Source organism: Mixophyes fleayi, chromosome 5 (assembly GCF_038048845.1).
Source record: "Mixophyes fleayi isolate aMixFle1 chromosome 5, aMixFle1.hap1, whole genome shotgun sequence".
Lineage (NCBI taxonomy): Eukaryota > Metazoa > Chordata > Amphibia > Anura > Limnodynastidae > Mixophyes > Mixophyes fleayi.
Genome location: NC_134406.1, coordinates 155,466,816 through 155,483,383, shown reverse-complemented (window position 1 = coordinate 155,483,383; position 16,568 = coordinate 155,466,816). Strand labels below are relative to the sequence as shown.

The 16,568-nt window shown below is 34.9% G+C and overlaps 1 protein-coding gene across 2 annotated transcripts in view; it reads left to right on the top strand.

Moving 5' to 3' along the window:
• LOC142158709 (cadherin-10-like) overlaps positions 1–16,568 on the top strand; it is a 317,909-nt gene that overhangs the window by 276,599 nt on the left and 24,742 nt on the right. For both annotated transcript variants that reach the window (XM_075212930.1, XM_075212931.1), the window contains one exon: positions 318–454. In XM_075212930.1, the coding sequence (XP_075069031.1) occupies positions 318–454 (137 nt within the window). The remainder of the gene's footprint in view (positions 1–317; positions 455–16,568) is intronic.

Sequence of the window (16,568 nt, the reverse complement as noted above, 5' to 3'; positions counted from 1 at the left end):
ATTATATAATCTCAGACAATAAACAACAGCCAACATTATGCATGTAAGAAAAGGATGGACAAAATGTATAGAGTGTGGTCTCTGGTAACTACAGTATCAAAAAAGTAAATTTCAGTAATAAAAAATAAAACAGTAACAGTAATAAAAAATATACATGATATGGAACATACTACAGAAGAAGATGTATGATGAATGTCATAATGTGCATGTTTCATTACTTAAACTAGATATGTTATAGCTAGATATGTTTTATAAATACTTAAATACCAATTACAGTAAGCGTAAAATCTATTTCATAAACATGTTTTTCTTACTAGGTTTTCTCTGGATCGCCATACTGACCTTGACAGAATTTTTAATATACACTCAGGAAATGGATCAATTTATACTGCAAAACCTTTGGACCGTGAAATATCCCAGTGGCATAATCTTAGCGTTATAGCTACGGAAATTAGTAAGCTATTTCATAATCATACTTGTTTACTGTATATTCTTCATTGCACTATCATCAATTACTCTAATCGCCAAAATCCTCTTCTGTAACCATAATATTTTAAAAACGATGTGCTTGAAATGAACAACTTATTTATACATTCAGTCTGAGTATGTACAGAAAGTCAGAATTTCCCTCAGGTCACACTTTGATTCTTTCTGATTGTCAATGCTATAGTTTCCTTTCAAAGCTTTCTATTCCAGTCTCTAAATGGTATGCATGAAACCTCTGGGACACCTATATGGTCTATCTTTTTAAATGCTATTTTAATTCTTCTTCACCTTAATGCACATTATTTAAGAGTTTTGCTTTACTGTTCATTACATGTGTATGACAGGAAGCAGCACTATTATCCTGTTGTTGTGTTAAATTGCTCTCATCCTACAACCACTTTTACAAAATTGGTTCATAAAAGGAGAATGAATTGAGAATGAAAAAAAAGCTTTTTTGACTTTGGGGAAAAAAAAGCCTGATTTCTGCATTTCAATACTTAAATGTAACTGAAAAGTGAAGCATGGATTTCATTATTAACCTTCACAATGTAAAATTTCATAACACATTGGAAAATAAGCATAGTTCTGTATATAATTCTCACTAAAGTGGCAATAATTCATAGTCCATGTCTTCTTCCACTCATGGTACAACATTTGTGTCAAGAGGTTAGATTTTTTGCTGACATATTTATCTATTTGATTGGAAAATGTCTCTTTTAAATAAGAACAGACAACAGATATATTTCTATCTTTGCTGCACATAGACACACATACACACACACACATATATATATATATATATATATATATATATATATATTGTCGAAGTCAGCATATTGGATAAAGTCATTTCAATTAAAATCGAGCAAACTTGGTTGTCTTTGTTTGAAAAGATGCGTATGGTACGCTACGGCACGAAAGGGCACGCTACGACGTGGAAGGGCGTACGCAGCTGCAACATGTGGCAACAACAGTATTTAGTCTTTTACATACATTCGCACAAACACGCACACTTGTAAAATAGTACACATTAATGGTAGTTGCAACACATAGTCATTTATGTCGAAATATAGTAGTATTTATATGTAATATTATAAGTTATAGGCATATCAGTAAAACATTTGGTACACGTTGAAGGAATCTAGTCATGTGTGGTATCATACTAATCCTCTTCGCATTTGCAACTGTCCGGTTCACTCTGCGAAGGAATCGCAGAGTGCATACACAAGTTATTAATGTTAAGGAATTATGGACTATTATGATGAGTAATCTTGGCGGGAAGATCAGAGCTCATCCCCTGAAGAGATGACCCCCTCCTTTGAATTCCTACGCTTAAACTAGCCTATGATCTGCAACCCCCTGGACCCTCCTGATGCCTGGACCAATAGAAGCATGCCACATCTTTGCATTGTTTTACTGTATCTCTGTTTGCATATAAGCAGCAGCTCCTCATCCAGAGTTCAGTCACCTAGATCACAAACTTCAGGACTGAATGACTGTTCACTGGATCCAGAGCGCCTGCGATAAGCAACGGCTGTACTTACTATTATTTCGCTAAGATATATATACTGCTACTTTTTGAGAATAAATCTTTGTGCTTTGGAAACACAAATCGAGATTCGACAATCGTTATTGGATAGCGACAAAACGCTCATAACAATATATATATATATATATATATATATATATATATATATATATAGGCAATATGACTAGACAACATATGTCTGCAAATTATTTAGCTGCCTTGAAAATCCAAGCAACTGCAAAGTACATTTTTTCTAATCTTTTTAAATAATGCTGGTTGTATTTATACTATTAATCACTACTAATCAAATAAGTACAACCCCACAGACAATTATATTCTCTATCAACGTTGCCTGGAGTTCTTTTTAAAAAGGAGTAGAAATTCTGAGTGATAGCGATATTTGATCTCACAGCTGCAGCACCCTTCTTATTATATGCACCATCAGATGTTGCACTGACCTCCCCTTAAATTCTAAGACTATACAACACAATGTTTGGAGGGTTGTAGTTCGAAGGGAGGCCCTGGAGTGTTCTGCCAGTTATAAGGAGGAAGGATTTGGATTGGACCCATAGAAAAAGTGGTCATCCATTTGAGAAACTCCATAAATGCAAATACATGTGAAAACATTTCTTGTTTCCTTAATTTTCATTACATTTATCACAAACAAATTTACCTGGTAAAAAGAGTTTCAAAGTGTAGAAGAAATAGTCCATATCCAGTTACATAACCTTGGCCTATTTGTAAGATATAGCATTACAATATTAGCTAAAGTATTGAGAAAAGTAGAAATTATGCTGGAAAAATAAGGTGATCACAGAATTTCTGCTTAGCTATGAAGTCAGCTAAACATAAAATCATTACATTTATGAAAAAGTTGCGAATAAAAGTAATAAGGAATCTACACTGGTACCTGGGTAAATCCTGGTGTGGGGGAGGGGGGGGGGGGGTCAGAGTCACTCCCTTTTCAAAATACCCTAAAGCCAATCATGCTTACAAATGATGATGAAGGGTCTAGCTCTGTGGCCTGAATCAAAAAAATTTCTGTCTTACTAACCCAAACAAATACAATGCCCTTTACGTGCTCTGTTACATTACAGTAATAAGTGCTAAACTGACTAAATATAGCAATTCTGCTTGTGGAATAAATCAAATCATTCAGGCAATTGATTGTGTGTAAAAAGGACATAGCTATTTTTCCAATACGTGTCCAAGGAGCAATGAAGTAATGTCTCAAGTTGCTAAGATCAGCTTGTAGTTGTAAACATAATTGACACCATCTTTTATTTTTTAAAAGGGTAAGCAATAATGAACAGATAAGTGATCCTAGTAGAGGTTACACCATTGATTATTATGAGCTGTAGGGTTATCCCACTAAGAAGATAGCAAGTTTTATGAAAGTAAAACATGAAATTACATAGTGATTTTGACAAGTGTACATACAATAAAGAGTGTTCTGATATATTTTTTAAAATAAAGTTTTATTGATATTTTACATGACAATTGGAGAGGGGGAGGATATGGAATATAAGGTTGGAAGGGGGAAGTTAAGTGCATCAGGTTTAATACAATTTCGCACATATTTATATATAAACCACAAAATCAAAGAAAGGAGGATGTCCTCGCAAACATAAGATTGTTGACTGGTATACATGGTGCAGAATGGAAAGGTAGAAAGGACAAGAGGAAGAGGAGGGTGGAGGGGGACAAGGAAAGTAAGGTATGTTAGTATGGGGAAGATAAGGGTGAGGAAGAGAAGAAAGATATTCAATAGAGAAGGTCAGGTTCTCTAAACATTTACATACTAATCAGGGTATATGATCAGGAAGTCAAAGAGTGAAATAGTCGGACCAAGACTGCCAGGTTGATAGAAATTGGTTGGTTCAATCATTTATGATGCTAGGAATATGTTCTAATTTGTGAATTTGCTAAAAATGATTAATCAAAGCTGTGATAGTTGGAGAATCTTCCTGTTTCCAATTCCGGGCAACTAAGCATTTAGCTGCAGTGAGAATGTGGGTTGGAAGTTTCCAAATCAGTCTGTGGATCCCAGGAGGGAGACGTGGCAAGAGAAAATAGGAAAGGTGAAATGGAACTTTCAAATGCGTGACCTTCTGGATAAAGTCCACCACCTCTCGCCAAATGGCAAAATTTTAGGGTAGCTCGTCCAAACAAAGTGCCACGTTTGCAGCAGTTTTGCCAGCAAGGGTCTGAAGATGTTTAAAACATCTGTTATTAGACTCAATTAGCTGCAAAGCCAGTTTGCGATACCAAAAAAGATTTAGCAAGAGATAGTGATTGACAGAGCTACCCAGATTCATAGCATTCCTCCATGCTCATTTCTAATCTTTGTTTGCAAACTTCAAATACATTTTCAGGTGCATAAAGGAATATTTGTGATAAAAGAACATTGGTGATACTGCTTCAATCACAAATTTGTTATTGGTTGTTAAGCGAAACTGTTTTACACAAATTGCATTCACCCCACTGCAATTCTGAAAAGCACCCCTTACAATGGCTTGCCTGTAGGGCTGTTGCTGGAGTACTAGGCTTTCTTGGGAGAACTTCAGTCCCACTTCGATTTATTGTTAGTGCATGTGTAATAACCCTATTTACATAAATATTTTTTTTTAGGGTTAACATCTATTTAGTACTGTACATCTATGAATACTGATAGGCACGATCAACTTGTAAATGATTGCCCCTCTCTCATCCTGCAACCTCTAAAATACTCCACTCCTCAGTTACCCTCCACCTGGTAATTTATTTCCCATTGACCAATTTATACCCCTACTTATGCTTATTGAAAGAAATCTTAATAAAAGTGTAAACAAAATGGTTTACATGACCTGGAATAGTCCACCCCAAAGAAACCCTCATCCTCAGTCTCCATGTTATTTACTGTCTAGTTCAATATGATAATAAATGTAGAAAAATGCCATAAAATGCTCCATAATTTTAGTTTAAATGTTTTTTTTTTTTAAAAAAGAAGTAAATTTGCTCCTGGACACACCATGTTACATTGCAAGGAGTGCAAATTAGTTTATTATTTTGCATGCAAGGAAAACACTGGCTGGTTTTTCAGATAACACACAAATATATGATAGCTTTATTTTTATATTGAAATTTAAAGTTCATCTAGGATATTCCCTACCCCAGGTATAAATCTGTCCCCACATTTTATATTTAGCCCCACACACACACACAATTCAACATGGTTTTGCCAATGTACAAATTTAATAATTTTCTTTGCTTTATTTATCTTAATGAAGCAGGCCCTGAATGTTTCCTACTACTTTTCAGGTATATGTGGGAAAAAAAGTAAAAAGGTGGCTTAATCTTCCAGTTTCATTTAGTTACAGACAGTGCTAAATGGGTGTAATTGTAAGGGTTTCTTAGAGTGACACTTGGTTTCGTTGTTTTTCTCAGATTTTTCCCTGATTTATATTTATTATTTTGAACTGTGTTAGACCAAGAAAAGAGGACTTTTAGGTTCCAAACTTTGAAATAAAGATTGTAAATGGGTGGAAACTGTGTGCCTCTTCCAGTGTTTTTCAACAATTATTCTGTTTTTCTATAGCAATGGGTGAACATTTTTGTCCCTTTTTTTCATGAAATCATGTTGAGATGGAGTTTGGTCTTCAGAATTGCAGGGAGGAGTGGAGTCATGTATTGTCTGAAACCTTGTTTCACAGTTGTTACAGCCAATACAGTATTATTCTGTTTGCTACTTTGGGTCAATATGATTTTGAAAGCCCATAAAATTTAACTTGCCATCAAAATATAAAACTTCTGAGTGTCTTCACAAATGGTTATCTAATCCAATATTTTATTTCAATCTTAACATGTTCTACTTACTACTATGCTTTCTTTGAATGCTACTTTTTCAAATATTATAAAGTGCATTTGTACAAGGTCAGTCCATTACCCTAGAGAACAATGATTTCTATGTGAGTATACATCTCTCATACAATCCCTTGTCAAAACAAATTGAATGGAGGGAAGACAAAACTAAAAACACCCATGTGTGCATGTCCAAACACAGATAGATTAATGGCATATAAAAAATAATAATTCCAGACTTCCCTAATAATGTACAGAAAATGATGTATTAAGAATATGTTATGTTATACTTTGCTTTCCAATTTATTATTTTAAAACTATGCACTCACAGGACACATAAATAGATGTTGGAAATGTTGAATGTGAAATTTACCTTTCACACAAGCACAGTTTGATTTACAAAATCAGCCATCTGTCTTTGTTGAGTAGCCAACTGGAAGAAATATTTACAAAGACAATTGGTAAAAAAATTAAATATGATACAGTAAAAGATATCGATAGAGAAGAAGCTGTAATATTCCAATAACAAACAAAGTAACATATTTTATTGTCATATTTATCCATTTAAAATTTAGTTTGTGTTGGACATTGGAAGAAATACTTTGGCCTTTAATTTTGATATAAATTTAATTTCCTGAAAGTACTGTACTTTTTTACAGTTGAGTTTTAGCACTAGAAGACATTAAAGGTTATTTACAAACTTGCAAAAATATTGATCAAGTTTAAATGTGCTCATTTATTCACTTCACAGACATGTTTTTGCACACTCTCCCTCTGCTTTTGGGAACTACACAGATTAAGTCATTTAGTGGCTATTTTGGAAGAATTGCAAGTCTAAATGGGGTTGCACCTGTTGGGAAGTGTTTCCTCCTGTCTCCAACCACTTTAGAACTACCCACTTCATAAAATTCAACTTTGATTGTTTTCTCTTAAATACTGCTCATTTCAGATTAATTTATGTCTTAATTAATCAACATATTTTAGGTGGCATGATTTAAAGATATTTAATTTAATAATGGTTGAATTCTGTGTTTGACAACTTAGTCTCATATAGTACTATCATTTCCACATCTGTAGCTACATATGCAGCTTTCTATAGGTTGAAGCAGCTACACTCATACAGGCAGTGACTTAAGCATAGTGGCTTGAATGCACAACTTCAACTCTCAGATAATTCACAAAAAGGTGCAACACACGTCTCTGTGCAGTGACACCAGTGGCACCTGAAAAGCCAGCCTTGATATTTATTGTATTTATCAACCTTCAACCAATTTCAAATGATCATATATGAAAATATTAAGAAGTTGTCAGCGTTATGTTTATTTATTACTATTGTTTTAAATAAAAAAAAATAATACTGAACCTACTTAAAAATTTAGGCTAATAAATGTGAACATTTATATATGTAACTGGTCTTTTAAGGACATCACTAATACTAGATAGCTCAAGTTACATATGTTTGCAGTTTAAATAATGAATAATCTTTTTACATCTTAGGGCTAGGCTACAAGGACATTTTTTAGTCACAAGAGCTCAAGAGATTAATCTCATAACAGCGGTTGCTGTTTTTTAATTATTTTTATTATTTTCTTGGGCTCTGCTACAAAAGCAATTTTTAATTAAGTATTAGTTTGATTATCTCCTTCAATTGCACAATGCCACAATTTAATCTCCTCATATGAACTTCAGGCTATTAATATCCTCTATATAGTTTAATGGGATGAACGATTAATCACAAATTCAGGAGAACTTTGGGGATTCTGGGTAGCAAATGCTCAATGAAATAGAGAACACGTGTTTGTTTTGTTCTTTATTCTTTGGGCAATACACAGCATAAGAAATTAATTTATATTGTGTTTTCCTATGTGATTAATCTCATGTGGTTTAATGGCAGAAACTGAAAATCACCCATGTAAACTTAGCCTTATTACACATGAAGTTCTTAGCTTTTTGTGTGATTTTCTGCCATGCCCTGGCCCATATCAACAGTTCCAAATTCCCACTGCCATATAATTCACAAGATTCATCAGTAGCATTTAGGATGATTACATTTCATGTTTTATGCTGAACTGTTCTCTAATGTCATCTCAACAGTAATTTAATCACAATGCATATCCTTTCAGCAAACATATTCATCCAAATTGCTTTAATTATGGTTAAAGTGGACTTTATAAAAAAAAGAAATCTGCTACCTAAGGTAAAAATAACATCAAATATACTTGTAAGTAAGTAATTTGCTTTCTCCCGAAGCATTCCAAAAGACCATTTGTTAATTAATTGATAATTGGCTTCCTACCGAGTAAAGAGAAGGACATTTCTTTAAACAGGTGATTCAAGAACCGTGATTTAATATAAACCAATTTTAATACTGCAAGTGAAATAGTTACATTTAGAAAAATATAAACAGCACTTTAAAATCAAGAACCCTGATCTTTGACTGTTACAGTTCTGACGAAGGGAGAGGATTTTCCATACCTGACTGTGTTCTCTGCTTCAGTTGATGGTTCAGTAATGTCCTTTCTGGATAAGTTGTCCACTCAAAATCGTAAGATGAATGGGATTACTTAATAGTTTACCGATATGTGCTCCTTGGCAAAAATAGCAATAAATGTAAATGTCTTAGGGAAAAAAAAAAGACAGATGGTGGTTGGTGCATGGTAAAGTCACAGCACTGTGGTCCTGAGTTTGATTCCCGACCGTGGCCTTATTAGTGTGGAGATTGTATGTTCTTCACAAATTTGCATGGGTTTCCTTCAGGTGCTCTGGTTTCACACTCCGAAAACATATTGGTAAGTTATTTGTCTACTGACAAAATTAGCCCTAGTTTGTGTGCGTGTTAGGAAATTTAGATTGTATTTCTCGTAGCTGGCTGTGGAGTCATATGCAGGAGTTACAATTCTGTTTAATTCTTAGAATGTGATTGTACATTGATTGACAAAGGTAGTGATAGGTAGATGTCTGCTTTTGGAGGTAAAACTTCAGGGCAGGAGACTCTGGCTCATTAATATTTATGGACCCCAGACAGTACCAGAAAGTATCAGTTTATTCCATGAAATAAAGCAGTATCTCTTTACATCTGTTCCTGTGATTATGACTGGGGATGAAAATGTTATTAGGGTGCTATGTGACAGACCCTCTTGTAGAATGTTGAATAGAGATTCCAAGTCATGAACAGGATTATTTTGCAAGCTGACGTATGTGATGTTTTTGAACAACATGGTAGAAAACAAAGCTTTAATTACTCTTGTGGTCGAAGATAAAGTAGAATAAACCTTGCTTTGTTAGGTCTGCAGAAGCTGTTAATAGGATAAGTGAAAAGAAAGAAGCGGAATGACGTTATTTGGAGGGGAGGGATGCCGGACAAAAGATTAACCGGCTGAAGATGAAATAAGGGAGAATCAGTACAGCAGATGCAAAACTTGGCTCCTGGAAAGAGATTATGGGTCTCCATGGACACCTAAACCTTTTGAAAATTGCAGTTAGAGAATTGCAAAAAAATTAATAGCAGGTTTTATTTACCATGGTAATTTACAAGAGTCTTGGGTGGGTATTTTGGGACTGGTGAAAGCGTACTCTGCTGACTAGTTTCAGAAAACGGTTTTGATAAAGAAAAAATGGCTCAATCCTTGAAGACAACTCCAAAACCTGAAAGTGATCATTTGGATTTTTCCCCCTTTACAGCAAAAATAACAGTGGAAGAGGTTAAGAAGGCTGTTGAAAACTTGTGTTAAAAGAAGGCACCAGGACCAGCCGCTATGTAAAAAGAGTTTTATAAAACTTTACAGACCTCCTTGCTGCAGTTCTTGTGGATGTGTATAAAACCTCTTTTGAAAAGCTCCAGATGCTTCAGTCCATCAGGGTGTTGCTGTTGATTCTGCTGCCAAGGGTAAAGAGCCTGGCGACAGCAAGAATTTGAGGCCAATAAGTCTCTTGAATAGGAAGATTGTTGCAAAAATCTAGTTTTATAGATTAGTGTGTCTGTTCCCAGAATTAATATCAGGCTGTTAGTATTTCACAGTAATACTGAACAGCTCTGGAGCAGTTATCTCAATAACAGAGATGTTTGAGAAATGTAAAAACTTTGACTGTGGGAAGTATGTTATTGGTGTAGACCAGGCTAAAGCCTTTGATAGAGTAGATCATGATTATCTATGGGCAACTTTTTCAAAGTACAGTATCCCAGAACAATTTGTTGAGTGGATAAAAACTTGCACGAGGAGGTGGAGAGCTGGCAGGCTGACACTTTCAGAGATGAGGCGGGGGTTAGGCAGGGTTGCCCTTTGTGTCCGCTCTTGTATGTCTTTGCCATTGACCCATTTTTGAGGTCATTGAAAGTTTGTGGCTTTTGAGTGGAACCGACCCCCGCTGCTTGCCTCTGACTGTAGTCACATATGTGGATGATGTGACTGTAATGGTGTCTGAGCATGATGAGGGCTATCTGCAGCCATCAGAAGCTATTCAGAGGCCTCAGGGTTCCTGGTCCTCCTTAAAATGAGTGAAGATTTCTGAACATAGGAAGGTGATCCTGAGTTTGATCTGCCTGAATTTAAAAAGGTCTCTACCCATATTAAGATCTTATGGGTGAAATTTGCTAAGTAATATAATGCAAAGTTACCTTGGGAGGAGATGCTGGAGACCAAATATGCAAAGGTTCAACGGTGAAAAAACTGGAGGCTGATTCCTATTTTTTTTGTATATTGCTGTAATTTTTCCTTTTGCCACAATCATTATCAGCCAGACTCTGTTCTTCCAGCTATTATGGACCAACAGACTGAATTCAATAAAAAGAGGGATCACTTACCTAAAAAGAAAAGAGGGTGGTTTGGATATGTTGAATCCAATGGTTTTCTTTGGCTCTTTGTTTCAAAAAGTAAATTTTGGAAACTTGCACTCACATGTTGGTTCACTGTGGGTTAACAGTATCAGGAACTGCCTCCCATCATAGCTGGAATCTGGTCTCAAGTCTCTGAGGAACTGGAATAGAGAAATCTTATATTGAGAATAAGTAAAGAAAATAACTATATTTTAAAGTATGTGGTACCTTCTTTTTTTCCCCAGTTTGCACTCAGAGACTGAACTTTGCAGGAAAGATTAAAGCCCTTAAATGGGTCAAGACTTCAGGCAAAGTTTTTTTTACATAGCTTGGTTGTCATTGCATGGTAAGATGTAGATCAGAAGTAATTTAACATTCTTAAAAGTTTCAGGTAGGAATTGTCCTCTGGGTTGTCATCAAGAGGAAATGACACAAAATATTATAGTTGATTGCTGGGGGTGCAGAGTATCATGGAAGGAAATAACAGATAGACTTAGGATCAGGAGCTTACAGTCTCTGAAGTACTCGGCAATAGTGTACAGAGTTCTATCAATTATAAATGGTATAGACAGGGAGTTGATGTATTTGATTATAAGAATTCTAACATATTACCACTGACATTCAATAATGAGAATATCAATTAACCATGAGCCTTTCCTATATCTGGAGGATGTAAATCTCATTTTGTCAGAACTAAAATGGATTAAGTCTCTAGATGTCAAGAAAAATAGGAAGTATGTAAAATTATGGGAAGGTATACATTTGAATGAATAAGTTTGATGTTGATCACCCAGCTTTTCCCAAGCAGCTATGGACTCTTAAGCTAAAGTTTTTTACAATTATTTTTTACAGGTAGGAGAATATTATCAATCTATCTATCTATCTATCTATAAATATAGAAGCCAATGTCAATAAATATGGCGTTCAAGTCAAGAGTGGATAGATATAACATATTTGGTACGCATATGCACACTTGCACACACCTTGATTTCTGGGCCTATTTTATATATATATATATATATATATATATATATATATATATATATATATATATATATATATATTGGTCAAAGTGGAACTCTATAATAGTTTTGCAATGAAGACAGTAGAAGTGGCCGTATGGCATACCACCATATTCTTCCAGCCAACTTCGACCACTGTATATATATTATTGTTTTAATAAACAAACACAAATCAAATCCTTCACTGATGTTGTTTAGAGAAGCTTTGCATACTTCTCAATAAACTATACAAAATAGTCTAGTAGAAAGAACAGCACTTTGAGAATTCTCTAGATGATTCACTATATCAAGACTTGGGTTGCACGTCAATTTTCAGTTCTCAAGACGAGGAATAACGCTATTTCTGGGAACATATTGATGCAAAACTCACAAGAGTTGTGGATCGATATCTGCTATATATATAGCCCACCTTCATTTTCTCTTGTGCCATTTTAGAACAGGCAGCATGTAAGGAGGATGTTAGCTGCAGTGGTCTGCTCTGGAAATAGTGTTCATAGTGAAAGAGGGACAAAGAACACAATAGTATCATGTGATGATTTTAAAGCAGTTCTGATAATTTAGATCATAATTTAAATCTGTCTGAGAGTTTAGATGGCGTAGTGGCTACTGGCTGTAATTAATTCATATATAATAGTACTAGTATATAGACTGAGTTAGATATCATTCTGAACTAAGTAGTATGTTTAGTGGCGAAAAACAGTGTGCTATTGTTACATGATTATTAGCAGCAGAATCCAAGAAACAAATCGATTTATTTCTTTTATATTTTTCTAGTGAGAGTCATCTTGTGTGGGACATTTGAATTAATGTTGATAAAAAGTTTGTATTTACCTGTGAGCATCATTGCAGTAGAATCCTTCCAAAAAACTCTAGATACTAAACTTTTTTTCTATTTTTCAATACTTGTCAATTTGTAAAGGGTCATTCAGTGACCTCTATATTTAAAAAAGGGTGTGTGCGTGTGAATGTCATCGCAGCTGCACAGCCCAAAAAAACGCTATATGTTATAAACTTTTTTCTATTTTACAATACTTGTCAATTTTTAAAGGGTCATTTAGTGAAATCTAGATTAAAAAAGGGTGTTTGCGTATGAGGGTTTTTCTGGCCATTTTCAATATTAAGTGACCGCATGAAGAACATTGCAGCAGCTGTAAAAAAAATGTTATCTGCTATGTCACCAACTGAAGCAAGCCCATTATATAAATGAAACAACAAAAAAATTGAATGTAAGGTGCAAGAGATAAAAATGTTGAAACACTGCACACACACTAAATTTGGAAAGCTAGTCGGCATGCATCATGTAGAGTGAAGAGGCAGTGACAATCATATGTCATTAGATGGACAGAGGCATAAGTAAATATTATGACAAGTAGATACCCAATTATAAATAGCTAGGTAATTTGCAGTCATTACATAAAAGAATGATAATGATAGACAAAGGTGGTCTGCACTCATAACAAAAGCTTCAAAAACTAGTACTCTGCACTTCTCGATAGGCAGAGCATTCGTTAGACAAGATTGAAACTTTCAAATACCTTGACGCTACATAAATAAATGTTGATGCTGACAGACAAAGGTGGCCTGTACCCATACTACAAAACTTTAATGACTACGGACACAATACATTTTGAATGTTACGGGGCATCCATCATAGACAGCGAAGCCACAGTAACAGGGAAAGATCATTGGATTGACAGTGGTATGAGTGAACAGAGGTAGACATTTATAGAAGTAAATAGATGAAGTTGGCCTACACCCAATCCGGAAACATCAAAGACTAGTACTATGCATTACTCAATGGGCAAAGCATTCATTGTTAGCCAAGAGCAGTGCTACGAGTAAGGTAGATCTGTGCATTAATGCTGCTTTTGTGAATAAAACAAGGGACGCTCATATGCATATGCCATGTATATCTATATCCAGTTACCATGTCCAGTTTGAGATTAAAATGTCAATCTCAATTCATCCATTTGGCTAAGCGCAAGTGTATTATCTGATTTAGTATGGTTGATTTGTGCTGCCCTGAATGGGCAGGTACCCTTGGCCTGATGCCTGAAGGCTGGTGGTGTTTGGAGGTTACTTGAAAATGCAGTGGTGATGGGACTTGAACCCATATCTTGCACAACTCTCAGGTAAAGGGGACTTCCTGAGACTTGCAGCGGAAGTGGTTCCCAATAAAAATAGAATGCTTTGCCCAATTTTTGATGGGAAAAGCATTCATTGTGAGCCAAGGGCAGAGCTTTAAAAGACCTTATTTTACTTACATGGTTGTTTAATAATTATGCTGCAAGTAAGTTACATCTAGCTGAATATAGGATTATGTGCAATAATGTTGCACTCAAATTAATCATGGGGACTGGTATATATTAATGGGGAGGGTTGAAGAATCAGTGCCATTGCTCACACAGGAACAGGGGTAGCAGTGTTGTTGTCACTATCCATTCTCCAGTGACATTGCTCAGTGCCATTGCTCACATAGAAACAGGGGTAGCAGTGTTCTTGTCACTCTCCAGTCTCAAGTGCCATTGCTCAGTGCCATTGCTCATACAGAAGCAGGAGGGGTAGCAGTGTTCTTGTCACTTGACAAAAATTGACAGGAAATTACTGGAAATTAATGTTATTGAGGTTAATAATAATGTAGGAACAAAAAAGAGCCAAATTATGTGATTTTAGCAAAAAAAAAAAAGGATTTTAGAAAAAAATAGGGATCCAAAACCAAAACAAGTGAGGGTGGTTTTGCCAAAACCAAGACATGAAGTTAATCCAGACCCAAAACCAAAACATGGCAGTCAGTGAACATCTCTAATATAAATATGGAAGGTATATAATTAATATTTATATGTTCTATTAGTGAAGTGTAAGAAATAGACTAGACCAGAAATGACTGTAAAAGAATGTTAATACTATAAATAGTAATATAGGAGCAAAAACAGCTCTAAAAGACATTTAGTTTACCTATTTTTGTTTTCCAAAATCAGTTACAAAACGAAAACACAAATCTGTAGGGATTTCTCATTCAAATTTGGTAAAAATAAGAAAGTCATGTCTTTCTATAAATTATTACTTATCAAAGATAAATGATTCAGTCATTCAAGGACTCTGGATCTAGGTCTAGATCTGGGTCTGCAAATTTTTTCACTGTACCACATGCCTTACTTGAGCTCCTGTCTAGCAGAATCCAGCTCTCATGGGACAGTCTACCTGTTTGTCTCCTACTTATTCTAGCTCTCAGCTCTCCTGCTTCCAGCAGGGTATACATCAACTCTACAATGAGCTATTTACTGAGCTCCCTACTGAGGTTCAGATGGGTGTGGTTAGGCATTTTCAATCCTGTTGGGAATTATTCAAAATCTAGGGCATGAACAAGGTTTATACCTAGCGCTGCCGTTCCTGTAACTATTACAAGTGTCAATCATGTGAAAACTGAGGGATGATTGGTGACATTATTTTATGCCATTAATCCTTTGAGCCAATAAAACACTTCACAAGAAAACCAATAAGGAACTTGGCTTAACAAATTTTCCTATTCAGTTTAGAAATCAGGTATCTTAAAACTGTGCAATATTAACTTATAAGTGTTTTCATTATTTTTAATATACATTCTACCTTAAGAATAAGCAGGAAAGTATATAGTATGAACAAATCAGAATTACAGAAAAATAAGGAAACATAAAGAATTGCTAGGTTTAGAAAATGTTAATACTTATTGGTGTTACTAATGCAGTGAATGCTTTCAAATTTCCTTAACTTAATAGTAGTCATTATCTTTTTTGTATTAAATTGTTTTAATTAAGTATAAAGCAACCTGGATTACAACAGCAGTTGAAAGCTGTAAGGTATTTAATCAAATTATATTTCTTAACTTTTTCCATCTAAAATGTCTTTATATTTTATTAAGGCCATGCGACTATATATTATTTGTTTTTATTGGCAAGCGATTTTATCTTCATTTACTATTTTACCTTCATTTATCTGCCAGTCAACTTCATATTCAATTAAAATAAAAGTTTTCAGTATGGTACAGTACAGTGTCCTCTGACAGCAAGTCACATTTACAACTGGGAATGTAAATAGCAAGATTTATTGTGAAACCAATGTTTTTAATTGACTAGTCTTACATAAGTGAGTTACATGATATGACACACATGACCTTTTGAAAATGGCCAATACGGCCAAAGCCATTCAGGTCACTGTGGATACTGATCTTCAATTATAAAAATAAAAGTTATGTTTGATTTCTTTACATTGACACTATTTATTCCTTTATTGCACATCCTCATATTCTTTTATTGTACTATTTTTAAGGAACAATTTATTTTTTCTAATAAGATTAAACTTAGCTAATTACTGATCATTACTTTACTACATAATAAACCTTATTTCTCTGTTCATACGTTTACAGTTTAAAGCAAAAAAAGGAGTTTGTGATTGTATAAAGCAAATAATAAAACATAAGTTAAACATACACTATATGTAGAAAAGTATTCGGACGCTTGACCATTACACCAACAGGGACTGTAATGACATTGTATTCAAATACATATACTTTAATATAGATTTGGTCCCCCTTTTGCAGCGATAACAGCTTCCACTCTTCTTGAACTGCTTCCCACAAGATGGTGACATTTTTCTGTGGGAATTTGTGCCCATTCATTCTGTAGAGCATTAATGAGGTCAGGCACTGATGTAGGATGAGAAGGCAATCTCCGTTGCAGCTCATCCCAAAGGTGTTTGATGGGGTTCAGATCAGGGCTCTGTGAGGGCCAGTCAAGTTCTTTCACACCAAACTCATCAAACCATGCATTTGTAGTTCTTGCTTTGTGCACTGGGACACAGAAATGTTTGAATAGAAAAGGGCCTTTCCCAAACTATTGCCACA